The 26,480-nt window shown below is 47.9% G+C and overlaps 1 protein-coding gene across 1 annotated transcript; it reads right to left on the bottom strand.

The window, feature by feature from the left end:
* Window positions 1-3,898: 3,898 nt before the first annotated feature.
* On the bottom strand, window positions 3,899-24,907 carry LOC119462300 (tetraspanin-33). Its single transcript, XM_037723643.1, has 4 exons — window positions 24,794-24,907; window positions 24,170-24,494; window positions 18,004-18,160; window positions 3,899-4,250 (listed from the first exon to the last, which is right to left on the bottom strand). Exons 1-4 carry the CDS (start codon window positions 24,905-24,907, stop codon window positions 3,899-3,901), a joined length of 948 nt encoding a protein of 315 aa, XP_037579571.1.
* Between the last annotated feature and the right edge of the window lie 1,573 nt (window positions 24,908-26,480).

The raw sequence follows: 26,480 nt of genomic DNA, 5'->3' as shown, positions 1-26,480 counted from the left end.
GCTTTTCTCGGCGCCATAAGCAGGGTAGACGTATCTACACGGCAGCGAGCAGACTGTGAATTGCGCCCTATAATTGAACATCTAGAAGGCCGCAACGTCACTCTGCCCCCGCAAATTGCTCGCGGTTTGTCATAGTTTTGTTTACTACCAGGCGTCCTATACAAGAAGCATTCTGCTGCCAGCAACAACACCTATATTTTGGTCATACCCGCAGAGCTTCGTGACGAAATCTTGCTCGCAGTGGCACGACGAGCCTCCGTCTCGCTACTTGGGTTTCACGCGAACCCTTGCCAGGGTACGGAAATCATACTACTGGCCGAAACTCGCCACTTGTGTTAAACGATACGTCCAAGCTTGCCGTGAATGCCAACGCCGAAAGTCGCCGAATGTGAAGCCTGCGGGACTGCTGAATCCTATCGAGCCGCCTCGAGGGCCCTTCGATCAAATCGGCATGGACCTCCTGGGCCCGTTTCCATTGTCTACTTCCGGAAGCACGTGGATAATCATCGCCACAGACAATTTAACCCGCTATGCTGAAACGAAGGCTCTTCCTGAAGGCACAGCTTCTGAGGTTGCACAGTTTTTCATACAGAACATCGTACTACGTCATGGCGCCCCATCCTGTGTGATCACAGATCGAGGAGCGGCGTTTACGGCAAGGCTGCTTCAAGTTTTCCAGCTGAGTTACACCACGCACCGAAAGACGACTGCCTATCACCCTCAAGCAAATGGCTTGACTGAAAGGCTTAACAAAACAATGACCGACATGCTGTCGATGTACATAGACGTGCAGCATAAGACGTGGGACGAGGTACTACCTTACGTCACGTTTGCGTACAACACGGCTACGCAAGAGACCACACGGTTCACGCAGTTTGCTCTTGTTTACGTTCGTGAAGTGCAGACGATGTTAGATGCCAAGTGACCATGTGACAATTCTGACAATCTTGATGAAGACACTGAGTATTTCGTGCAACGTGCCGAGAAAGCACGCCAACTGGCTCGCGTGGACATCAGGAAACAACAGTGTATTGATGCGCGACACTACAACTTCCGCCACCGACAAGTTGACTACCAACCGGGTGACCAAGTGCTAGTTTGGACCCCCGTCCGCCGTAAAGGCCTTTCGGAAAAACTTCTCAGTCGGTACTTTGGCCCTTACAAAGTGCTTCGGCGAGTGAGTGACGGCCGGATTTCGATGGAGACAAAATGCAAGAGCGCCCGTGTGCTTGGGTTTTAGTGCATGTTAAAGAACCCCAGGTGGTCGAAATTAAAATCCGGAGCCCTCCACTACGGCGTGCCTCATAATCAGAACTGATTTTGGCACGTAAAACCCCAGAAAAGAAGATCCAGGCGTCACTGCATGCACGTGCGCAGCTTTGTTTCCATGCGCCGCCACGCGGTCTGCACTGGTGCTCAGGGGAGGGTGGCCACGCGTACGCATGTTCCCCTTAAGAGTGGACGAGCCATCTACCAGGGGCCATAGTAATGCCCCAGGCAACTCAAAGAGCCCTGTATCATTGGTGCAACTGGGACACTTTCCACAGGTAGAATTCACAAATGTTTTTATTCATAAGTGCTCTTTGCCATTGGCTGATTGCCTTCGATAATATGTGCGGCATCTTGACTGACGGAAAATGTCTCTTACGAACAATGTTCGCGTAAGAACTTCTTGTTAGTACAGGCTGAGGTTGTTTTCTACCGATATAATATCTGTTGTGACAGTGCGGGGTCTCCAAAAACATCTTACCCGGTAACGGAAGGTGTTACACAAGATCACCGAAGATACACAGGGTAGGGAGCTAGTCTCTGCTACAGCGCATCGATTAGCGAGCGTCTGCCCACGTTCACGCTATTCGAAATTAATAGATTATCAAGCGTGAAAATTACTTTAAGCCGTAATACTAGATTAAACTTCTGTCTTAATAAAACGGTTACTTCAATGTTCATAGGAGGCCTTGTAAGCCACAAAAATGCAAGAACGAGTCATGGGTACAAAAAAAAAGAAAGCCTGGATATCCTGAAATGGCTTTCGTGTCATAATTCGGTATGTAGTTAACTATATCCTTAGAAGAAGCATCACGCTGCATCCGACGGCAGCGAAATGGTCAAGGTAGCAAGTTATCCAATTATTCTTAAACTAAAACACTTAAATGAAGGAAAACAGTGGAAATCGGTAGAGTCGCACCAACGTAATCTAACATTTCATTTGGCGCTGAGTAACGCCCATGGTTTCCCGTCGGTCTCATCTCGCGCACAAACCAGTTTGGGTGCCTGCAACACCTCTGGCGGCACTGCTTAACACGCCAGCGTTGTCAGACGCGTCAGGATGCCAGGGCGCGGTTCTTTCTATTCGCCAGAAGTTGCGCTGCGTAGGATGACTCGATGTCTTCCTCGCGGGCGAAGAAGACGTCGAGGCACCATAGCTTTGCGCGCACATCGCGCCACCATGTTTCACCTTCGTATAGTTCGAACACTGTCAGAAAAGATCAAGCGCTATCTTAAACCTTGCTTTCGCTCTAACTGCTTCGCCCTGTGTGTGAAACTACTAACTCCTTTGCCATCAAATTCATTCTCGATTCTGAATGTCCCTGTGGATTCACTGTAACAGGAACGAGCATTTGTAGACGGTAAAATTCGTGAGCGACAGTCTGTAAATGAATACATAGTCAAGGCAGCGAGAGGCGTTTATTTGCACGCAACCTGACGCTGCAGTGACCGCAGGAGGCGCCGATGCGGCATTGCCACTACACGGGGTTTTCATTCATTTCTGCTCGTAAAAATTTAGATAGGCTGTCCTGCAAAGGTCCGTATCTTCAATATACTATTCCTAATGCGAATTTTATTCAATCGAATATTCACGTTTACTGTATGACAGTATGACTGAGTATGACTACCTTTAGAGGCAGAAGTACTGGCACTCAGCTTTCAGTAATTCACAAAGACTTTAAATGACATGCACGCATGGTCAGTTTGCGAGTGATACTAAGCTGGTTTTTCTGGTTCAGAAAAAACACAAAAAAAACAACTTTACTCAAGAACATAGTATATTTCAATTAACGATACAGAATATTGACAAAAATATTAGATTGTGCAGATAGTAGGTAGCATATATATTCTAGAATATGTGCACTGAAATCGCCCACGATAAGCTAAATAGGAATTTCAGCATGCGCGCAAGGTGTCAGGCAACCACTGAGATGCTGTTCTTAGCGAAAGTTCTAATTCGGGCGTATGCTAGAGGAGCTGTGTTAGAATTCTGGTACACGCGGAAGGTGTCACAGAACCGCTAAGTTATCTATAATACATTTCCGATTCGGACTTGCGCTGGGGCTTCTTTTTATCTTGTGGCTAACACAAAACTGTTGCTCTCATTTATAAAGCTGCTGTCAGCGTCATCAAGCGAATGACAAGCTCCATATTTTCACGCAAAAAATAAAAGTAAAGGAAGGATTAGAATAGAATAGGCTGTTGGTCATACATTCAAAATTTGACGACAAGACTGTAGCCTCTCATAACAAATGAGAGAAAACAGGGAAAAATATTCCCAGCTCATGGGTGTCCTCACCCTTTTTTGTCATGAGTTTTCGATGTGGAGTCATCTCTTGTAAGTGACGTCGTTTTATTACTAATGCGCGCTGAAGCGTGAGCAGATATCGACGACATTCACGCCGCGACACACAGACATGTAGTAAACACAAAGTGCAAATTGCAACTGACTTACAAAATCAATCTCTCTGTCACTGTGACAGTGTTTGTGATGTCTGCTCTACTCTTCAGCGCTTATAAGATACTGGCAATGTGCGTTGTATATTCACAAGAAATCCACAAACAGTTTTTCTTGCAGTTATAATTAAGTTCTATCCGCCACCCAAATATCACTGAATGTGGTTATTGTTTAGGATGTTGAGACTTGCGACATCCCAGGAGAACTACGCCTGACGTGGTCGTATATCCTGCGGATGATGTCGATCTCGTCAATTACGGCGTTCGTGACCATGTCGATGAAGGCAAGCACAATAACGGCGATGAGGCAGATGCCTCCGATGACCATGACGTGCTCCTTCACGTAGCGGTTTGTCGCGTCAGGACAGCTTCCCGTGTGCACGCGGAACCAAGCGTCGTGGTCGGACAGGTTCAGCACGTTCCGTCCGCAGAAGATGCCCGTGGAAGTCGACTCGGATCGGCAGCACGAATGTGGTACCGAGCAACGCTCGTGGCTCGGGTTGGTCACGTCACATTGGAAGTAGCTGCAAAAACACGGTAAATAATGAGACACCGGTTCTGAGGTTGTCACTGCGCGCTGAGCAATTGTATTAATTGCTGAATACCGCTGCAACACGTTTGACGCTGATGCTGCACTAGATAAGTGTAACTTGAGCAGTACGCTGGCGACAGTGAAACCGTGACAAAGCGGGTTGACGAGAGACACCGGCTGGTAGCTGGGATAGCAACGATACCATTTGTTCCTTACAGTGGCCCTGAACCACTTTTAGATGCGAGATCATCTTATGCTCGGGGCAGTGTCCGTTCTGCGGTGTCCGCACCCATACTGCGCATGCGCAACTCTCCCTCATTCATCTTTCCTACGCAGGTGCGCGCTCTCCTCCTCCCCTCTCCGTCACAGGTGCGGCGCAGCAAATCATTGCATATAACTTTCTCTCTCACTCTCTCTAAGGGTACGCCACCGCCGCGGAGCAGAGGAAGGCTCGGGAAGCCGAACGTACACGTCAGCGTCGGCAAGCGGACCCCGAAATCGGGCCAGGGCAGCTGAACGTAAGCGTCAACGTCGGCAGGAAACTTCTACGGAAGCAACACGGGCTCGGCACGCCGAAGTGGAACGTCAGCGTTATTAAGCCGACCCCGTACTCCGGGCTCGGAAAGTCGGAGCGCAACGGCAGCGTCAAGCGGCAGCTCCCGATACCGAAGCGACGAGGCAACGCGAGTCTGCGGCGAGAGCAGCAGCACGTTCGAGGCCACTACAACGCCCGGGCTTCGACGGTGCTGACGCGCGGTTCAAGCGCGACTTCATCGATCGGAGCTTCGGGCACAGCTGCAACGTGTGCGACCGGCTTTAGTTCTACAACAACCTGAGCAAGGTCGGGAGCGTCCAGAACGAACGTCAACGTAACGCGGCCGTCGGCGTGCTTCGACGCCAGTTCAGCAACAACACTGGCGACTTCCTGCAGTTCGCGGTGTGCTCCGCGTGAAAGGAGGCTCTAACGTCGGGAAAGGTTCCGGTGATGAGCTTGAGCAACGGCTACCGATACTCGCCGAAACCCGAGCACCTCCCCACGCTGAACCCAGTCGAAGAACGGATCATCGCACCGCGACTCCCGTTCATGATCATTCGTCGACTAACGCACGGCAACGGGCAGTACGGAATCAAGGGGCAAGTCGTGAACTTTCCGAACGAATTGCAGGAACTCGTGCAATGTCTACACAGGAACGTTCCCGACGCTAACTTTCATTGGGTTGTGTTGCCAAGTGAAAGAAAACGGAAACTCGATGCGCACCCCCCGCGATGCTTTCGCATCCCATCATGGTTGCCCGTAGGGTGACATGATGTGATTTTGGTTTTTATAAATGTGGAGAAAGACATTTGAAGTGGAGATAGGCTATTTCACAAATACATTATGGCAAATAAATGTAAAGCAGTTGCACTCTAACGTGAAATCTGATCAAGTGCTAACCTCGCCATGCCACTGTGTTTCCCTTGTGTTTTGCTTGTGTTCTTGCAAATTAATTTCCGGCAACATTTCTGGCTTGCGAGGGTAAGTATGCCCATTCGTTCACTACGATGGCGTTCGCACTCGATTAAGGATTCCTGATGATTGCCCACTTTCATTAACGCATTGTCGAACCAAATTATATCACATGCTTGGCAACTGTGTCCCAATGATCGATCCAAGAAGTCCCGCTTGAATTTTGCATCCGCACCTCCCGTGTCCAGTAGTTCACGATGCTGTCATCGGTTTTCGGCGTGCCCTAGTGGTGACCTGAATGGAATCTTCCACTTGTGGGTCAGTGGCGCCCTCCCTTCAATGATATCGGTACTGGCGCGCGGAGGAGCAGCGTGAGCACGTGAAACCTACAATCAGGCGAGGGTCCTAAAACGCTCCGCACTTAAACTTGTACTTCAATGCGTTCAGCAGAAGCGGGTTATTGGCAATGAAACATAGCCTCCGCTGTGCTCCCCTTCTTTCTTCAACGCCTTGCACTGCGAAGGCTAGGGCGGAGTGGGGCGTGGCCACAACGCTCAGCCTTCTAAATGTCACCGTGGCGCGCAGTTCAAATTAAACTTTGGATGTTAACTTAAACGCCACGACTTACGATTTTGGTGCCTACGACGCGCTAAACCTAAGCCAAACGCGCTTGTCCTCAGCGAGCCGTGCGCTTAGCCACTGGAATCGTGGCGGCACCCCACGGTGGCCGCGGTATCTGCGCTACGTAGCCGACCGCAACTACCAATAGCAGCCGCGTATGGGAATTCCTTTATTACGAAATAAAACGTCCATAAAAGAGTGTGGAACGTGGCTTGTGTTGAACAGACAGCGTTTGAGAGAAAGCTGACTTCACGCTCCATCTGTGAGCTCCACGCACCGCGTACAATTAACAGCCAAATTTGGCCGAGATGTTCAGAGCAGCGTATGCTATCCGCGGACTATGTTATTTGACCAAGCACAAGGGGTGGTTCAGGGCCCCTTTAATGTACCCTTGTTGCTCGTTTAGCAAAATAACAATCTAAACTTTACCACGGTAAGCCATATGTGACTTGCACGTATGCCATCTTAGACATTCGAATCTTCATAAAAAGTGATGAGACGTACCCGGCTAATATATGGCATCATGATAGAAACAAACGCTTGCTTATAATTGACACAGTGTAAATGCGTATTTTTATAGCCTGTCGCATCTCCCGAGAAAGAAAAAGTTGCTGTAACGGTATAAATGGTAAATCTAAGATACGCATGAAGCGAAACCTCTGGATGTAGTATAAGTGTCCCGGTATGAGTGTTCATTGGGTCATTCTGCAAAATGTGGTGCTTTATATTCGTACCAAATGTCTTGAATAAACTTTACTTTGCTGCTGAAAACACGTAGGACTGCTCTTATTAATTGTGATGAAGAAAGAAATATAAACTGAAGAAATCGGCTGTCTTAGGTTTTTCTTATTCAGCTCAACTGATTTATACCAACGGGAGCAGTTTTTCGCAGTAGACGCAGTTCTATTGAACTTGACGGCAATGCAGATAGCGTAGTTTTCGTCTGCTATAGTGTTGTCTGTCATGGCCTTCAAAATACAGTATTATCACAATTGTCAGAGTGTCGGTGGCAACGCAATCCGTGCACCAATTATCAAGCGCGAATGCTACATGGCATGGTGGCGTAGTGGCTATGGCCTAGCTCAGCTAAGCCCGGGGGTACGGTGGCTAGATGGGTAGGTGTGCCGACCGAGCTTAGTTCACCACTTCTCCGCATCATGGCGCAGAAGTGGCGCTGCGGACAGTATAACGGTTCAGCTGCGCGCAACGTCGGCTGCGCTCTGTAGACGAGCAGCGTGTTTGATGGTATCAGCTGCCTCTGATTTCTGCTTTGAAGTACGCGTTATATAATGCCGTTTCGAGCAGTGTAGGCAAAGTCAGAATGGGGAATTTGTTAATGTCGTCTAGTCAGAAAACACGATATGCTGAAGTCAATTTTCTAGCTTGGCAATTGGTCACATTTATTGGTACAAACGCGGCACTCCGGCCCATTGAATTAAAGACGTGGATGCATTTTTCCATGCATAAAACAATACTGCAATGGTTTTATACGGTATATGGAAACGTGTTTACGCGATATTTAGTGAGTTCTAATGATTCCATTTCGAGAAATCCAGCTATTGTGTTTATTGCTGCCTCAGTTACGGTATTTAGGTTGTTACGAGAAGAATTGTGTTGGTAAGTGCATATGGTTCGATCACTGTTTGGTTGAAATAAAATAAAGCCATACGTCTTGGACAATAATCATGCATATATTTAAAATACAAGAAAAGCTCTGGTAACTTGAGTCAGCGGACGCACCAACATAAATAGCCTAGCGCCTGCAAGGTCGCAACGTTGGCCCCACCACATCATAACTATATTCACAGCACACGCCTCCGCTTCAGGTGATTCCTCTTCTCCCTGTTGCTTTCGCGCGCCATGTTCTTGCCCTTGAAAAGAAAGTAAAGGCGTGTAATTGAATAGAACTTCACAACATCGTTTGTGAGTTCTTTCTTGTGCCGCTCGCAGCCGATCAAATTCGGAGGATTCATCTGCAGAAAGGATGCAAAGTCGGCGATACTGTTCCTTCGTAACTCATTTAAACTGAAGCACAGCGTGAAGGCGTCTTCGAGCGATGCTACCAGTTTTTTAGTGCTTCAGAAGAGAGCAACAGTCCCTGACCTACTCATTCTATTGAATTCAGGTAATGTCCCTGAGCAATCGGAGCACTTGGTTCTTTGCAGGAACTTCTTTCCTACATAGCCTGCTATATAGAATATAAGCCTAGAGTCACTTTTCTTTTCCCTGTAGCACCGCATCGGTGCTCGATGTCGCAGGCGCTGAGCACCTCGGCGGCTTGCAAATTTCCAACGTCGAGGAGCGCATGGACGTACGCTTTTTGGTGTACCGCTTGCTCATTAACATCTCAGATACTGAGTAAGCTACTGAGCAGCCCGGGGCGAACAGTTTCCGCTGTCAGGAGACCTTGCCAGATTCGTAAATTTCAGTACTCTTTCTCACAAATTTAGAGCCCGACTTGCAGTTCGAAGCGAAGTAGTAAGTCTCGATCCTTGGTGGTCTTTGGTGGAGCAATGCCGCCGCTAATCTCGTCGGTAATTTTCTGACCTGGAACATTCCACATCGCTTAGGAACTTGCAAACAGTACGAGAGACCCGGAGCTCTTCACCTTTAAAACTGACACGAGCAGACGACATACAACTATCCAATACAGGCTTTATTTTTTTTTTGCTCGCCGCCTGCCACCTGTAGCAGACGACGCGCGCTGCAGAACCGTTCTACTGACCGCAGCGCCAATTTTGCGTCATGACGCGGAGAAGCGGTGAACTACGCTCCAGACGGGCCGGTCGGCACACCAACCGATCTAGCCACCGTACCGAGGGCGCGGGATGACATTCCGGCCATGGCGACCGCATTTAGATAGAGGCGATATGCAAGAACGTCCGTATAACATGTACTGGGTGCACGTTAAAGAACCCCAGGTGGTTAAAATTAATCGGAAGACCTCCACTACGTTGTGCCTGATAATCATATCGTGATTTTGGCACGTAAACTCTGAGACGAAAAAAAAAAACGAGCGAGAACCCAGTGGTCATCTTCCTCTGCACACCAGCACACGTTTGACGCAGGAACAGTAGTTCACAATTGTAGGTGCTGTGATGAATATTTTAGTTGTAAAGGCCCAACTACACGTACGCTTGCCGGCGCGCGAAAGCTAGCCGTCACGCGCCTCACGCATGAGCAGATGGTGTAGGATAGATGGTACGCGTCGAAGCGCAGCGCAGAGCCCAATTAACTTCACACAAAAATCGGCGCTCTTACTGCCTTACCAAAATAGAAAACGATGTCTACCAAGGCCGAAATTGTGATCTAAGTCGCCGTGCGTCTTGTAGGCTTAAACCGCCATTACTCGCGAGGCCCCGAAAACACAAGACGCGCGGGCGCGAGCTGTCGCGCGCCGGAACGCGGGCGTGTAACTTGCTCTTAAGTGTCTAATAAACTACTCTCAGTGCGTTTTGCCGACATTGATATGTAACACCAAATTACATGTAGTTGCAACGTCTTCGGTGTCGCACCTCCGTAAAAAAAAAATTGGAGGACGCTTAAGCTTCGCCTCTAAGAGTGGAACATGATAGCGTTACTGGGCCCCGTTCGCATTGCATTTTTCCTTCAGTGGAAGCGCTTCACTGCAACACAGAACGTGGGAAAGCCAGCTTACAAAGACCAAGCTCACACCGATCCCCTTAAGGTCGGCTTCCTTTTAAACCGAAATGCATTGCTGGGAAGGCGTTTTTCTAGGGGCAATATAAGTGGTCTTGTATTAAAATGTGAGGGCCCTAGCACCTTTTTTATTATTTCATTAATTGTGTGCTATTGCCCCGACGAGCGCGCGTGTCCAAAGCGCATTAGGCAGGGGAAGTCCCAATTTGACCTGCCGAGGATGCGAGCGCCATCTAAATATCATTTTCACAAGTAAACTACCCGAGCGCGCCGCTGTAGGTCTGGTAGAAATGCTGTAAATGGGGTTTGTGTTTGAGTTTCCTCGTAACAGAATGGCGTTTTCTCGTACTTTCAAATCACAATCTGACGCCGAATGGTAAGCAATCCGACGCCGAGTCCGACGCGGAATGGTAAAGTCGTACTTTGCCATTTTTCTGACGGATTTCACTGTGAGAAATTTAATGTTTGTTCACCAAAACCCTTCACCACGGGGAGGGCCTGCGCGGTCGAGGTGGTTGGGGATTATTTTCTCCGCCACGGATGCCGACATCCACGCCGAAGCCGACACCGGATCTTCTACAACACGGGGCCCTTAACGCTATCGAGTTAAAACGCATTTCCCCGTGTGAGACAAGGGTTAGGTCGCAAGTCTCTTCTTTATTGTCCCGAGCCAAAGCCCCACAACGATGGTCTCCAGTCGTGATGATGAGTATGTACAAATGAGAAGATGAAACGTAAATATAATGCTCACACTAATTCCCCCCCCCCCCCCCCCTGTGTGCGAGCGGCCGGTCCGGCCATGGCTTAAACTGGAAACGAACGACGAACGAAGGGTTTGAGACGAGAAACGTGAACTATCTTGCACCCACGGCAACCCCTGTCAGGAGATACCTCTACTGAGGTGACCTCTACTGGAGTGACCAGGTAGTTCACTGGGGAGGTTTGGGCAGTAGTAATGTAGGGTCCAAGGAAATGCGACTGAAACTTGTTGCACAATCCGGGAGTACCAACAGGTGTCCAGAGGAGCACTTCATCGCTAGGGGAAAAGGTGACGTCACGGTGTGAGCTGTCGTAACGCTGCTTGCGGTCTTGCTGGCTGGCGTTGGTATTGAGGCGAGCACGTCGTGGGCAATCGGCAAGTCGAGCCACGAACTGTTCAGGTATAGTTGTTGACGTGTTAGTGGGGGCCTTGATGAAGGAGGCGTCGATGGTGAACGTTGGCGAATGGCCGTAAACGAGGTAGAAAGGGGAGTACCCAGTAGTTCGTTGCACTGCGGTGTTATGAGCAAACGTCACGAATGGTAAAATGATGTCCAAGTTGTTTTGGCTTGGTGCGATGTACAACGATATCATGCCCGTCAGTGTGCGATGAAATCGCTCTGTTAACCCATTTGTTTGGGGATGGTAGGCAGATGTTATCCCATGAACCGTGGCAGAAGCTCGCAATACGTCTTCGGGCACTGTTCACAGAAAAGCCTTGCCGCGATCACTCAGCAAGATGTGAGGTGCACCATGGCGCAACACAATGGCTTGCAGAAAGAAGGCGGCAACGTCTGAGGCAGAACCCGAGTGCAGAGGAGCGGTCGCTGCGTACCGTGTAAGATGGTTGAAAGCTGTCACGATCCATCGATGACTTGCTGGCGTTATGGGAAGAGGGGCCGACCAGGTCTATCCCAACGACGGCAAAATGTGTCTCGGGACATGGTAGTGGCTGTAAAAGGCCAGCAGGGGGTGAAGTGGATCGTTTCCGGCGTTGACAAAGTGCGCACGAAGCGACGTACTTGGCCACGAAGGTAGACAGGCCAGGTCAGAAGAAGCGGCCTCTAATACGGCTGTACGTTTTGTGAAAACCCAAGTGACCAATAGATGGGTCATCGTGAAAAGCTTCGAGGACTTGAGAACGCAGTGAACGTGGTAGAACGGGAACCAACTTGTGTCCATCGGTAGTATAAACATAACGGTGCAGCACAGTGTTCTCGAGTTTAAACTGCCGTAGTTGGTGACGTAATTTGGCATTAGGTGGAGGAGAAGTTCCACATGAGGCGTTGAATAATCCGGCTGCAGTATGGATCGTCGCGTTGACATGATGCGAACTGAGCGCAATGATTGGAAGATGCCGGGTCAGTAGCGGCTAGTGATGATTACGCAAGCGATGATGCGGCGTCATCATCACGGGCGAAGAATGAAGGGCGTCTATCGAAGATGAAAGTGGCAGGGGGGCAGCAAGAGAGAGCGTCGGCATCTTGATGCTTTTTGCCAGTCTTATACACAACGTCAAAAGTGTACTCTTGCAAACGTAGTATCCAGCGGTCAAGGCGTCCAGACAAATTTTTCAGTGAGGATAAGCAGCATAAGGCGTGGTGGTCGGTAATTGCAGTGAAGTGTCGTCCATAAAGGTATGGTAGGAACTTTTGTACGGCCCAAAGTACTGCGAGACATTCCTGCTCAGTTATCGAATAGTTTTGTTCCGCTGGCGTCAGTGCGCGACTGACATACGCAACAACTCTCTCTCGAGAAATGCTATCACTCTGTAGAAGGACAGCACCGACTCCATTGCCGCTAGCCTCGGTGTGCAGATAAGCAGGGGCGTTCTCATCGAAGCGATGGAGGACTGGGTCTGATGTTAACGCACGTTTGAGGGCTTGGAAAGGAAACTCACAGCCGTCTGACCAAGCGAAGGCAGTGCCCGAGGTGAGCAGATTGTGCAGTGGTGAGGATATGACAGCAAAGTGGTTGATGAAGTGGCGGGAGTAAGACGCCAGGCCAAGGAAACTTCGTAGTTGTTTTTGATTTTGTGGACGAGGGAAGCGAAGCACCGCAGCAACCTTATCGGGTTCTGGTCGGACACCATATTTACTGACGAGGTGACCCAAAACTTTGATGTTCTTGCTGGCGAAGTGGCAATTTTTGTGTTGATCTGACGTCCAGCGTTGGAAAGGCATGTCAAAACCATGTCCTAAACGCTCAAGGTGCTGACGAAAAGTAGAAGAAAAAATAACAATGTCGTCGAGATAGCACAAACAAGTTTTGCACTTGAGGCCACGGAAGACAGTGTCTATTATCCGTTCAAATGTTGCAGGTGCGTTGTATAAACCAAAAGGCATTACGTTGAAACTCGTAAAGTCCGTCCGGTGTTGCAAAGGCTGTCTTGTCCTTGTCCGCTTCGTGCATAGGTATTTTCCGATACCCTCACCGGGGGTCGAGGCTTGAGAAATATTGAGCGCTCTGAAGGGTGTCAAGGGCATCGTACATTCGTGGCATCGGATATATGTCTTTGCGTGTGATCTTATTAAGGGCGAGATAATCGACGCAAAATCGAAAAGAGCCGTCCTTTTTCGGATCAACACAACTGGAGACGACCATGAGCTAGACGATGGGCGGTTAATGTCTCATTGGAGCATGTCGGTGATTGAATAATTGCGCTCGGCGGGTGATAGAAGTAGGCTGGCATAGGCTATACCGCGATCATGTCCACGCTGGCGTTGTACAACACTGCTCCAATGCCGTCACCACTGGCATCAATTCGAACTTCCGTTCATGCAGACGGTGAAAGTGGACCAGGATTGGAGGCCTGGTAAGGAGAGTGGTGATAACAGAAAAATATGCGGCATGATCATGACCCCAAGAGAACGGGAAGTCAGTAAGGGGACGTGCAATGGACGCAAAATCCTTGACAAAGCGCCGGGAATAGGAGCACAGCCCTACGAAACTTTGAACGTCCTTTGTAGACTTCGGGACAGGAAGGTTCGTAATGGCGCGAATTGTGTCCAGATCAGGTCGTACGCTTCTTGCATCCACGAGGTGCCCAAGAACGGTGATTTGACAGCGAGCAAAGTGACATTTGAAGAGTTCAAATGGAGGCGGGCCCGGCGGAATACGTCAAGAATCACTGAAAGACAATCGAGATGCGTGTCGAAAGTGGGCGAGAAAACGATGACCTCGTCGAGATAGCACAAATAGCTGAACCACTTGAACCCCTGAAGCAAAGAGTGCATCATTCGTTCGAAGGTGGCCGGTGCGTTACAGAGACCGAAAGACATCACCTTGAATAATAAAGACCGTCAGGGGTAACAAAAGCAGTCTTGTGTCGGTCCATGTCATCGACGGCAATCTGCGAGTAGCCGGACCCTTGGTGGATAGAATAAAAACAGGTGTTACCATACAGGCAGTTTAGAGCGTCATCAATGCATAGCAAAGGCTAAACATCCTATTTTGTGACTTTGTTCAGGTGGCGATAATCTACACAAAAGCGCCACGTGCCATTTTTTTTACAAGTACGACGGCAGCTCAGGGACTACATGAAGACTCGATAATACCCCTTTCAAGCATTTTTTTTTACTTCCGGCTGGTTAACTGCTCGTTCCGACACAGAAACACGATATGTGCGTCGATGAATAGGATTCGCATCGCCAGTATTTATGCGATCGGTCACGACGGGCGTTTGACCTAAGAGTTGATTGTCAAAGTCAAAGATTTCGCAATAGCCTTCAAGAACAAGCCATAGGGCTTCAGCTTGAGCAGGTGTAAGGTCAGAGGAAACCATCTTCTCATTTTCGACGCCACTGCCGTTCGGTAACGTTGCGGGATGGGCCGAGCTGCAACAATCTTCGACGGTGAATGGCTCGACTTGATCTTCCTGCAGAGCGCTAATTTCAGCCAGTGAGATCCCTTGTGGGAGGACTTGCGCGGTTAGCGCGCAATTGACCACGGGAAGGCAGGTCTGGTTGCCAGTAATTGTCAGCAGAGTGTGCGGAACGGTAACACTATGTGTAAGCATAACGGCCGGAATTGGTGTGACAATAAAGTTGCCATCAGGTACAGGTGGTGTGGAAAACAAGTCGACGTGTCGCAGATTTTGGCGGTAGGTGAATGGAATCCATCCACCTTAAACGGCTTTGAGGCGGGTGCCCAACGTCGGCAAGAAGAGGCAAGTCAAGGCGAAGTGAGTGACGAGAAAATCCAGACATAGAATGATTTCGTGAGGGCAATGCTCGATGACGGTGAAGAGCGCGACGGTGTTTCTCTCAGCGATGGTGAGTCGGGCAGTACACATGCCAATAATAGCGACAGTCCATCCGCCAAGAGACTCGTACGGCTCGGTTCGGGGCTGGCGTAGGTCGTGGCTTCAGGCGTAGAGGCTTGCGTAGACGAAGTACCACCCGCAGGAGCTGAAGTTGCATCGGCGGCGTTGCGACCGCTGCGAAGCTCTATGGCGGGTACGGGGAACGTCCACCTCCGCCAACTAATGTTACGTGTAGCTGGTGCCCAAGGCTATTTAAAATTTATTTACACGCAAGCCAACGGAGGCCAAGATGGCAACGCTATATTAAGGCGGAACACGTCGTCTTCCTCCTCTTCAGTGCAGCGACACTGCGGCGGCTGTTCGATATAAATATATATGAGCCGCTTTGCTGGCGCTGGAATACCCTCCACGGTAGCTTAGTGGCTATGGCGTTGAACTGAAAAAATTACTCTATCTCCCGCTAAAGGGAACCATGTGTGGATGCCAAACAGCGGGGAGATGGTTAGCTTGAGCGGGAGATTGTTTCGCGGCAGCGGCCCGAGCGCTCATCGCGGCGCTGCGCAGGAGAGAGAATGAGGGGCGCGCGCTCCGTCATTTTCATACCGCGGAACTACCGTGGCGCCCCCAGCGGAGTATGCAGCTGTCGCACCATCTGTCGTGCGCGCCGCTCCGGATTCCTAGAGGAGATAAAGGGGGGAGCGTTGGAGAGGAGAGAGAGGGGGAGGGGACGCGCATGCTCTGGGGGGTGTGGTACGCCGCGGCACGCAGGAGGGACGGACAAAGCCCCCGCCATAAGCCGCTTAGCATCTAAAAAATTGTGGCCACGTGTTCAATCCAGGACGCTACAACTGCGTTCCAGTGGCGGCAAAACGCAAGAACACTCGGTGCACAGTAAAGAAACCCAGGTGGTCAGAATTTTATGTATCGTGTTAGTCCATTAGCTGAGTAACGAGCAGTACGCAACATTTCGCAACATTTCGGTGATTCCTCTAGAGCTCAACTCGCATACAGAAACAGCATCTGGCTCTGAGCCGACACCCATATCTTCTGAAAAGTCACTTCTTTGTGTTGCACAAATTTTTGACCTCGTCCCCTTGAACACGGTGTGTCGGTGAGGAGGAATATAGTGTCCGAAGTATCAAACGCAAATGTCGCGCGATAGCACAGTGCTAATTGCATGGTTATGCGAAGCGCACGTTGCCGCAGGGACATCAGTTGGTATCCCAGTGGCGATTAGGGACATAATTTAGTTTTAGGCAAGCTATCGCTTATATGGTTGGCTTTCTTGCATTTTCAAGAAGTTTCGATTAGGAACATATTGTGTCAAAGTTGATAAAATAATCTCATATCACGCATACTATCGGTAAGTAGGTTCCCCCTAAATATGTATGCGAGGCTATCGTGTATACGGGGTGTTCTGTTTTTCTAGTTCTATCATTTTTCATATATTGTAAGATTCAAAATGCGGGCACTTTGTGGTAACCAAGAGGGATTCCTAGACAACTGGCAATTTTCGCAGGTATGAGCCCTATAGCAAGGTTGCACTAATTATTTTTCATTTATGTTGTTAGGTGGCTAATGCCTTCACAGTGCGAAGCCCGGCCACTCGTTTCCCACTAAACCACTAAACGGAAACTAATTTTCCGCATCCCCTGTGTCTGTGAAATCATTACCGACTCGCAAAGTGAGTGCCGATTACGTCCACCTCACCGTCCTCACATTTCGTTATGACTGGCACCGCCTCGCAGAGATGTGCGGCGACAGCGTGTCGAGTTATTGCCAGTTGCGCACTTCATAATCGCAATCGTTATGGTGTGCTTCCCTTATACGTGGCAGTTTTCGGACTACCAGCGTTCGCCGCGCCCGGCATGAAAACACTCATGTAAAGAAAGCTTCAGAAATAACGGTAACGGATGGAATAACAGGCGGGGGAAGGGACATTATGTCATAGGCGTTTTCCGGCAAGGTTACGTTTTCTGTCAGGGAGCCTCGACATGAGAAATATTCACGTAGCTCCGACAACAGCTCACTTATTGAAAATGTTTATCGTTGAGCTAGATATTGCCGAGCTTGGCCTACAAACTGCTTTCATGCATTAGTCGAGTAAGCCCAAACTTTAGGATGTAGTTAGGATACTCCTTAAAATTGCCAAATAAGTAGATAAATCATTTTTAACGCGTTTTACCACGAATCGCAATTTGTTGAAATTTGTTCGACTATTTCGACACTCTAATGACAAACATAACAACACGATGACCCGTATTTCTTTATATATTTAAGTTTCGTGTAGCTAGAAGAAACACCCTGTGCAGATGTAAATAACACGGTGACATATATTCGTTACGCTTATTTATGAAAAGCTAAAAGAAACACCTTGTATAAGGGTATTATGCCGTGAATTTTTCTTTGAATAGAAACAAGAATGGTTCGCTTACTGGCACACCTTCCTGCCAGTACGTTTGGCTCTTAATGCCGTCCTGTATTATAAACAGGTTCCGTGCAGCTCGGATTCCTTTTTGTGCGAATAACACGGCGGGGGTCGAAAAATTATCTTGTTCTGTCAACGCAGCGCTATTCGGCGAAGCTGAAGGGGATGAAGAGGTGACCTGACGAAACGCGATAATGAAGGTGACCTGACGATGACGAGAGTAGCTGGCGCAATGGCATGAATGCAGGGACAAGATAAAGACGAATTGAAATTTTTTTCCTGTTCCAATAAAACCTGTATTAGGCACGGGAATTCGTATAGTCTAAGTTACTGTAGAGTTTGCGTCAGTTTGTACTTACGCCTCAAATACGTACTCAGCGACAATTCGCATAATCAGTGGCACTGAAATGTTGGGTACAACTCGTATTACAATACATCTCAATTGAGTGGCACCACAACACCGGTTACAACTCGTATTCATCTGCACAACTCCGTTAGTAAAATGTGTGTTTTACACGCGCTCGTAGGCAACTGCGTCAGAAATAATTAGGAGTCGGGTTTCTTACATGTTATTGTCCCAGTCGCGAAAGTTTCGGTGTGTCATGCCACAACACTTGAGGAAGCGCTGTATTGCGTCGACCAAGTCTTGTATATCCTGGGAGTCACGGTAGTGAACCACCAGCCTGTCGGACATGGTGGTCCTTATTACGGTCTTGATGGTACCTGCAAAAAAGCCGGTAACACGGAAGCTATTTATCGAGAAGTAAACTTTACCGTTGAGAATTGTAGGTATTAGGTAAATAGCAATTTTTTTATCTTCAGAAAATATACGTATTCTTTTCATCCTCAGGTCATCGTTAGGATATTCTAAAAATGTATGTGAGCAACCTCACGGTGAAGCCTCTCTCAGAGACAAGATGGTCCGGCAGAGTTGACGTAGTCCCTCCTTTGCGGAATCAGATTGACGGAATATACGACGCTCTCGTAGACACTTGAGAGAGTTCAACTTTTGAAGTCTTGGAAAGGCCTGAGATTGACGTTCTATCCACAGCCGTGATGGAGTTCACATTTTTGTGCACCGTGGGGCCTTGGTCTATTATGCCGCAAAACTTTTTTCAGTTAGCTGAAAAAAGTTTTGCAGTTAGCTTCAGCGATCGAATTAAAACCCGCTGGATGGTGCAAATTTCGCCAGAGCTTCTTCAACTCCTCTTTTGGCGTGGTAGTCAACTTTGTGACACCTAGGTTTGAGCAAACGGAAATACACAGCAGGTACGTTCAGTTGTATGACTCAAGAGGCTGTGTGGAACTCCTCGAGAAGCACTCTTTTCCTCGTGTGGTAACCTCGAAGAGCTTACGATGAGAATAGGCTAAGTGATATCAAAGATTACAACTTCGCAACAAGCTCACAGATCTTTCTTGGATCAAACAAGGCATGTGAGTCACCTAAGTACTCAAGTACGTCAAAAAATATGACTTTGCTTCCAATCTCGCCACCGCATTCTGAACTATCTTCACTTTGACAATCACAGTCGCGCGTGGAGAAAGAAACTTCTCAAAGCTGAAAATTATAAAAAGCTAAAAATGATTTTCCGATCTCTAACACACTTTTTTCGGCACAAGCCCACAAAGTTCACTTTCTTTTAACATCTTGTTGCTTCTCCAAGAATGAAAACACGTACAGTGCCTCCTTATGTGTCTATGCACGATTAACTATTGAGTCTCTTTATTATTATTGTGCTTACTGATTTGGTTAAGCTCATATTTTGTTGTTATATTCTTTCGAATTCGCTAATATGCAACGTTTGGCCTTTGATGCTGATGTTTCCAATTAATAGTGTCTTATACCCACTTTCGCCGTTCCCGCATGCTTCTCGATATTATTATTATTTCCGAAGAAATGTGTTATATCTTGTTCGTTGTTTTAAGGCCTGTAAAAAATTCTGTTATGCGCAAACAGGATTTCCCTTTAATTGTCAGTTACCTGATTCTTTATATGACTAATTGATCGCGGAATGTTTTTCATACAAAATGTAGTAATGTTTCAAAAAGTCATGTTTTGTATTTTGCAATGTGCTAGTATGACTTTGGTTCTAAAGTGGAGAGGGGCGCAATTATGTGACTCTGCCTGGGATGGCAAAATATCTTGAAGAGCATCTGGTCATCATCATAGCAATGACGCCATGCCGACGTCATCATGCGTTCGTTTACCATCATCATCAATTCAATAAATTCCTTGATTGCCTTTATTGCAACGTTGTCATACCGCCTTCGTGGTTCCATTCATATCCTTCTTTGCCATACAATCGCGATCACACTGCCGTAATTTATTCGTGAGTATGCCTACCGTGTCATTCTATGGTCGTCAGTGCGTCGTCGTCAAACAGCGCTCTCATGCATCTGTTTCAAAGCTCTCGCTGTCGTCGCCATGCGATCGTGGTCTTGCCATCGTCATTACAGCTTCATCATCCGACACTGGCGTCTTAATAATGCCATCGTTATCATGCAGGCTTCGTCATGCAGTCATCGCCATACCATTGTCGTCATACACTCGTTGCCATCCCGTTATCGTGCCATAACCGTCGCTGAGCCATCGTCATAGAGCCATCGTCATGCATTCGTTGCCATACCTCCATCATGATGCCATTGCGGTTGTTAATCTATTGCCATTTCCGCTTAGACATCCGACCCTCGCCATGCCGTTGTCGTCGCACTGTCGTTTTACCATCGTCATCACTTCAGTGACGTCATTTCACTGTTTTCATGTAGTCGTCATCCTACCGCCTTGTCGCAGCCATGCTGTTGCCATTTAATTGTGAAAATGCCGCCGTTATCGTGTTAACGTCGTCGCTGTGTCGTCGTCAGACAATAGCTATCACACCACTAGAGTGTACTAAATTGGGGGAGTGGGTGCAGCGGACGCCTTGGCAAGCGCCGAGGGTGAAGCAAAAAACGCGGAAATTATGGCGGCGCTGCCGTCGCCCTTTTCTGAATCTCTGGCCAATAAACGTTGGCTCCGGCTGTTTCGGCAGCGGTCATTGGCTGAGGCGAGCTCACCGGCTGAGTAGCTGTCGTCTGCACGATGAACCGTCGCTGTTGCGTCGTTTGCATCCTTTCCGACGCTGTTTCTCCATTTTATTTACAAAACATCTGTGGGGAATAACACCAGTGTTGCCGCCACCGAGTATCCGCCTGTAAAAGCTCCATGCAGCGGCGGTAGGGTATCCGACGCGACAAGCGTCCGGCCGGCGCGCGGGGCCACTCATTCGAGAGAAAGCGACGGTGGCGCCCCCAACTTTTCAATAAAATGAGCCTCAGCGGCGAGCCTTCATTGGCGTCCCACTCCCCCAATCTAGTACACTCTAACACAACCGTTGTCTCACTGTCGTAGTCATGCCGTCATGTCGTCGTCGTCAGTAGAGCATCGTCATCCAATTGTCGGTATACGACCGTCGTCACGCCATCCCTGTCATACATTTTTATTACCCCCTTGTCCTCCTGCCGTCGTCGTTACACAATCATCATCAGCCTAAATTTATGTCCACTGCAGGACGAAAGACTCCGTGCGATCTCCAATTAACCCTGTCTTGAGCTAGCTGATTCCAACTTCCGCCTGCAAATTTCCTAACTTCATCACCCCACCTAGTTTTCCGCCGTCCTCGACGGCGCTTCCTTTCTCTTGGTATCCATGCTGTAACTCTAATGGTCCACCGGTTATCCATGCTCCGCATTACGTGGTGTGCCCAGCTCCATTTTTTCTCTTAATGTCAATTAGAATATCGGCATTCCACGTTTGCTCTCTGATCCACACCGCTCTCTTCCTGTCGCTTAACGTTAGGCCTAACGTTTTTCGTTCCATCGCTCTTCGTGTGGCCCTTAACTTGTGCTCGAGCTTCTTTGTTAACCTCCATGTTTCTGCCCCATATGTTAGCACCGGTAGAATGCAATGATGATACACTTTTCAACGACAGTGGTAAGCTCCGAGTCAGGATTTAGCAATGCCTGCCATACGCACTCCAACCCAATTTTATTCTTCTGTAGATTTCCTTCTCATGATCAGGATCCCCTGTGAGTAATTGGCCCAGATAAACGTACTCCTTTACATGCTCGAGAGGCTGCACTGGCGATCCTGAATTCTTGCTTCCCTTGCCAGGCTATTAACATTATTTTTTACTTCTGCATAATAATCTTCAACCCCGCTATAGCACTTTCTCGGGTAAGGTCCTCAATCATTCGTTGTAATTTGTCCCCATTGTTGCTAAATAGGACAATGTCATCATGCAAACCGAAGGTTGCAGAGATATTCGCCATTGACCCTCACTCCTAAGCCTGCCCAGTCTAAGAGCTTGAATACTTCTTCTAAGCATGCAGTCAATAGCATTGAACGGATTGTATCTCCTTGCCTGACCCCTTTCTTGATAGGTAATTTTCTACTTTTCTTGTGGAGAACCAAGGTAGCTGTGGAATCTTTGTAGATATTTGCCAAGATATACACGTAGGCGTCCTGTACTCCTTGATTACGCAATGCCTCTATGACTGCTGGTATAGTCTACTGAATCAAATGTCTTTTCATAATCTATAAAAGCCATATAGAGAGGTTGATTGAACTCCGCAGATTTCTCGATTACCTGATGTGTAACAAGGATATGATCTATCGTAGAATATCCCTTCCTGAAGCCAGCCTGTTCTCTTGGTTGACTGAAGTCAAGCGTTTTCCTGAATCTATTGCATATTATCTTGGTGAATATTTTATACAATACCGAAAGCAACCTAATGGGTCTATAATTCTTCAATTCTTTAGCGTCTCCCTTCTCATGGATTAGTATGTTTGCGTTCTTCCAGCTTTCTGGTACAATTGAAGTCGTGAGGCATTGCGTATGAAGGGCCGCAAGCTTTTCAAGCGTGATATCTCCTCCATCTTTGATTAAATCAACTGTTATTCCATCTTTTCCAGCCACGTCATCTCATTGTCGACTGGTCAGGGCCGCATCTCAATGGAGGGAAATGCAAAAAACGCCCGTGTGCTTGCGTTGTAGTACACGTTAAAGAACCCCAGGTGGTCAAAATTACTCCAAAGCCCCCCATTACGGTGTGCCTCATAATCAGACCTGGTTCTGGCACGTAAAACCCCCAGAAGGAAGAACAAGAACTCATTGTCGTCAGGCCGCCACCGTCATACCGCCTATAGTCGCTCCATCACGTGATTTCTTCCTCGTCATTATGTCGGCACCATACAGTTATCGTTATGCGGCCGTCCCACTATGCTCATAGGCGACCGTGGCAAGCGAGTGCTATAGCAGAGTCGGACGACACCGGATTATAACGCATACGCAAAGCCGAAACAACTGAAGGATCCCGATCACCCCACCAGTATGTTTAATAAACATGACGAAAGAAATACGGTGCGTTGCTACATTGTTCGAATGCTAATCGCAGTACCATACGCAGTCATCGTCTGCGAGAAAATTTTCTCATCAACATAAAGCAACATGTAGAGCAACATAAAAGCTCCCGATACAACTTTCTGTTGCTCAATGCATGCTACATTAAAGTGTTCTAACGCAATAGCGTTAACGGCCCCGTGTTGCAGAAAATGCGGCGTCGGTGGCAAAGAAAATAATCCCGAACCACCCGGACCACGGAGGCCATCCACATGGCGTAGGGCATTAGTGAAAAAATTTGAATTTCTCAAAGTGAAATGCATCAGATATATTGCAAAGAACGACGTAACCACAAACTACAGACATTATTCTGTTACGACGAAACTCAAACACAAACCCCTTTTCCAGCATTTCTACCATACCTGCAGCGGCGGGCCTGGCTAGGTTACTCACAAATTACATATTTTTTTTCACGCCACTGTATGCACGCGCAAGTTTGCAGTCACGTTGATTTCTTTCACTCTCCTATTTCTGTTGAGTTTCATTTGACATGAGTCAACGCGTGCGTGTTGGCATGCATAAAGTCACTAAATGGACATGCACGTGCTTGTGGTCACGAACCCAGTAGTTTTTTTTTTTTCACCACTGTATGCACGCGAAGTTTGTAGTCACGTTATAGCGCCACTGTATGTGCGCCCGAAGTTTGTAGAGACGTTTATTTCTTTCTCTCTCTCCCGTTTCCGTTGAGTTTGACATTAGTCAATGTACGTGTTGGTATGCTTCACGTCACTAAATGTACACGCGCGTGTGGTCATAAACCAGGACACGTTTTTTTTTTTCGTTTTTTTACTACAGGAAAATGTATAAAGCGACCTCTGTGTGCGTGAAATCGCACTCTTGATGAAGGCCGGACCGCTGGCGTAATGTCTAAATTAACTGTGTTTCCGTTTTTTCTACGTGCACCTGCACTTCCTTTGAGTAAACACCGGATCCGAATAAATACTTCCTTCATACATTACAACAACATTTATTACTTTGCTAGCTAAAACACATATTTTTTTGTGAGATTTGAATAGACATATATATTCATTATATCGCACGCGCAATGTGTAGAAGTGGGTTGGTATCCAATTGCGCGTGTGCAATCAATGAATAAGTGAATAAATAAATACAGATATATATGTATATATATATATATATATATATATATATATCTGCACGTGTCAAGGCCAACCTCGCGGTAACGTAAACGGCCACACAGAAACATCCAAGAAACAAAGCGAGGGGCACAGGAAGCGATCGCTTTAAAATTTTCATTGCTACATTTCACCACTCAAACAGCTGGTATCCTTACCTGGCACGAAGAAGACCAGGATGCCGAGCACGAAGTTGATGGCGATCAGAGTGGTTAGTGCGTAAGAGTACATTTTCAGCAGGAAGGTGTTTTCGCGCAATGCTCCGACACAGCCGCACGAACTGATCGTGAACAGTGCAAACCCGAACGCGAACAGCAGCGTCTCCATATGCGACAACAGCATTCCGGAAATATCCAGTTGTTCCAGGATGCGTTCGTCCTCTTCCGAGTCCCACGACTCCACTAACAACATCACTGCGGCCAGCATGAGGAAAGCGCCCATGAACCACAGCATAAGGTTCAGAAGTAGCAACGGGCACCGCACCTTGGGTAAACAGAACCAGAATTAAGATCTATTAGTAAGGTCATTATTACTGATAACCTGTCTTTTTTTATCCCGTTGCAGTGGCTTAAAATTAGCGGCGTTTAGCTATAAAGCAATAGCAAATTGTCGCGGCTTCAGTTTCCGGTTGCGCACTCCCTTTCAATTTAACGTTGAAACGCTCGGACAGCGAAATATTTCGTTGCGCGGGAGAGACACTTGGAAGCGTTCAAAATATGCATCCGCAATTGGCCAAGATTCTCCTATATTAGCTTGTACCATTGTAGCTGGTCTCAACTCACCACAGGGTTGACGTCCAGCAGTAGCGTCTCCTCAGTCGGTGGACTGTAGATCAACACCGGCTGCTGGGTTGAGCGGGAATCCGCATTGCCTTCTCCCTTTATTTCACGAGACATGAAGCTGGTCAGGTAAAAGGATTTCTGCTTTAAAGCTTAGGAGGTAGGTATTCGTACAATATCAGGGCTCTGATAGCAGCTCAGTCAACAGGCTCGCTGACCCTCGTGAGAATTGTCTTCTTCTTTCATTCTTTCCGTTCCGTCGAATCATCTGCCCCACAGCCATTGTTGGCCTAGGGCTTATGCAATGAAACCACTTTCACGATGAATATTTTTTACAAAAGGCAGAGCAAGTATTGAATGTATGTAGACAAAAATAGATAGATGTATAGATAGATAGTAGATAGATAGAGTCAAAGAGGCTGAAGCAGGTAATTAATGCTATTCGCATTAAATAAGACACATCACCATGCTCGGCGATCGCAGTGCCCTCAAGCTGTCCTGTCGCTGTCGCTGAAAAAAGTGCACTATACGCAGGCGCAATACACAAAATTCGCACTGATGAATAGTGTCGTTGCCGATTGGTCTCGGCAAATGAGATTCCGTCGTTTGCCTCATAAGTGACATAGGATATACGCGGACAACATGACGGCAAGGACAGTCGTGAGCTCTCGACTCGCTGCCGTAGTATGACGCAACATTGGCGTTTACGTAACGAAGTGCAATGTAAGCACTGGTCCTCAAGCTCTTGAATAATGAAAACACCTTTCCTCTTCCGTAGTGGTGTCTCTCCAGTGTCTATCCAAAAGGACAAGTGCAATGCACGTAATTTTAATTTTTACTACTTCAATTTTGCGGCTGCAAACTAAGCATAACTCGAACTCAAATAACATTTATAACCTTACCAGCAAAATTACAGATTTTTTTGGTAGATTTGAACAGCCTAGTTTTCCGCGGATCAAGGGAAAATTTTGTGAATAACGTAATGGTGTGCGGGCCACCGCACCCATTCTGGTGATTCATTTCCAGAAAAGTTAGGTTACTAGGGTCACATTATACCCACACTCCAAGCGCAGTCACGACATCGTCTACGTGTTCCGACTGCGGGCAACGACAGAAAGAGACTAAAAATAACAACGTTCGCAGCAGGCAGTGAAAGCACCCCATTTCCTGCCACGTGAATCCAGTCTCGGCTTATAATGGGCACCCTCGAGGGCATTTGTAGGGCGGTTGTAGCTGCGGTACGCTACCTGCGTGTAGGCCGGAACACTTCGTTCCGAGACGTCGTGCTACCTTACCTGACTGCCATAGAATCTAATGGAGACGCTCCCCAGTAGGTGGCGGGGATTTTGACGTCACTGCTTTTGTCATGTCGGGTATTGGCAGTGGTAATTTCGGTCCAAGTAGCGTGATGCCATAAAGATGAGTGCACAGACCTGCTATGTAGGAGGCGTTGGCCCGGCGCGCTTTGATTTAGCCTTACCGAGGCGCAGTTAGAACGCAGGCCAGAGCTTTCGCGGACGAGGAACGCGCGGATGACACTGGCTTCTGAGAGCGAGAGTGAGGGAGACGTGGCGTCGCGACGATGCCACGTCATGGCAGCAACAGGTGTACCCTTTCGTCCGCTCTGCTCCTTGACGTGGCGTCGCAGCCAATTGGAATTTAGGTGCCGTTTTTTGCTTTTCCCAAGTTA

Source organism: Dermacentor silvarum, chromosome 8 (assembly GCF_013339745.2).
Source record: "Dermacentor silvarum isolate Dsil-2018 chromosome 8, BIME_Dsil_1.4, whole genome shotgun sequence".
NCBI lineage: Eukaryota > Metazoa > Arthropoda > Arachnida > Ixodida > Ixodidae > Dermacentor > Dermacentor silvarum.
The sequence above is the reverse complement of the archived record's forward strand: the minus strand, read 5'-3'. Positions and strand labels throughout refer to the sequence as shown.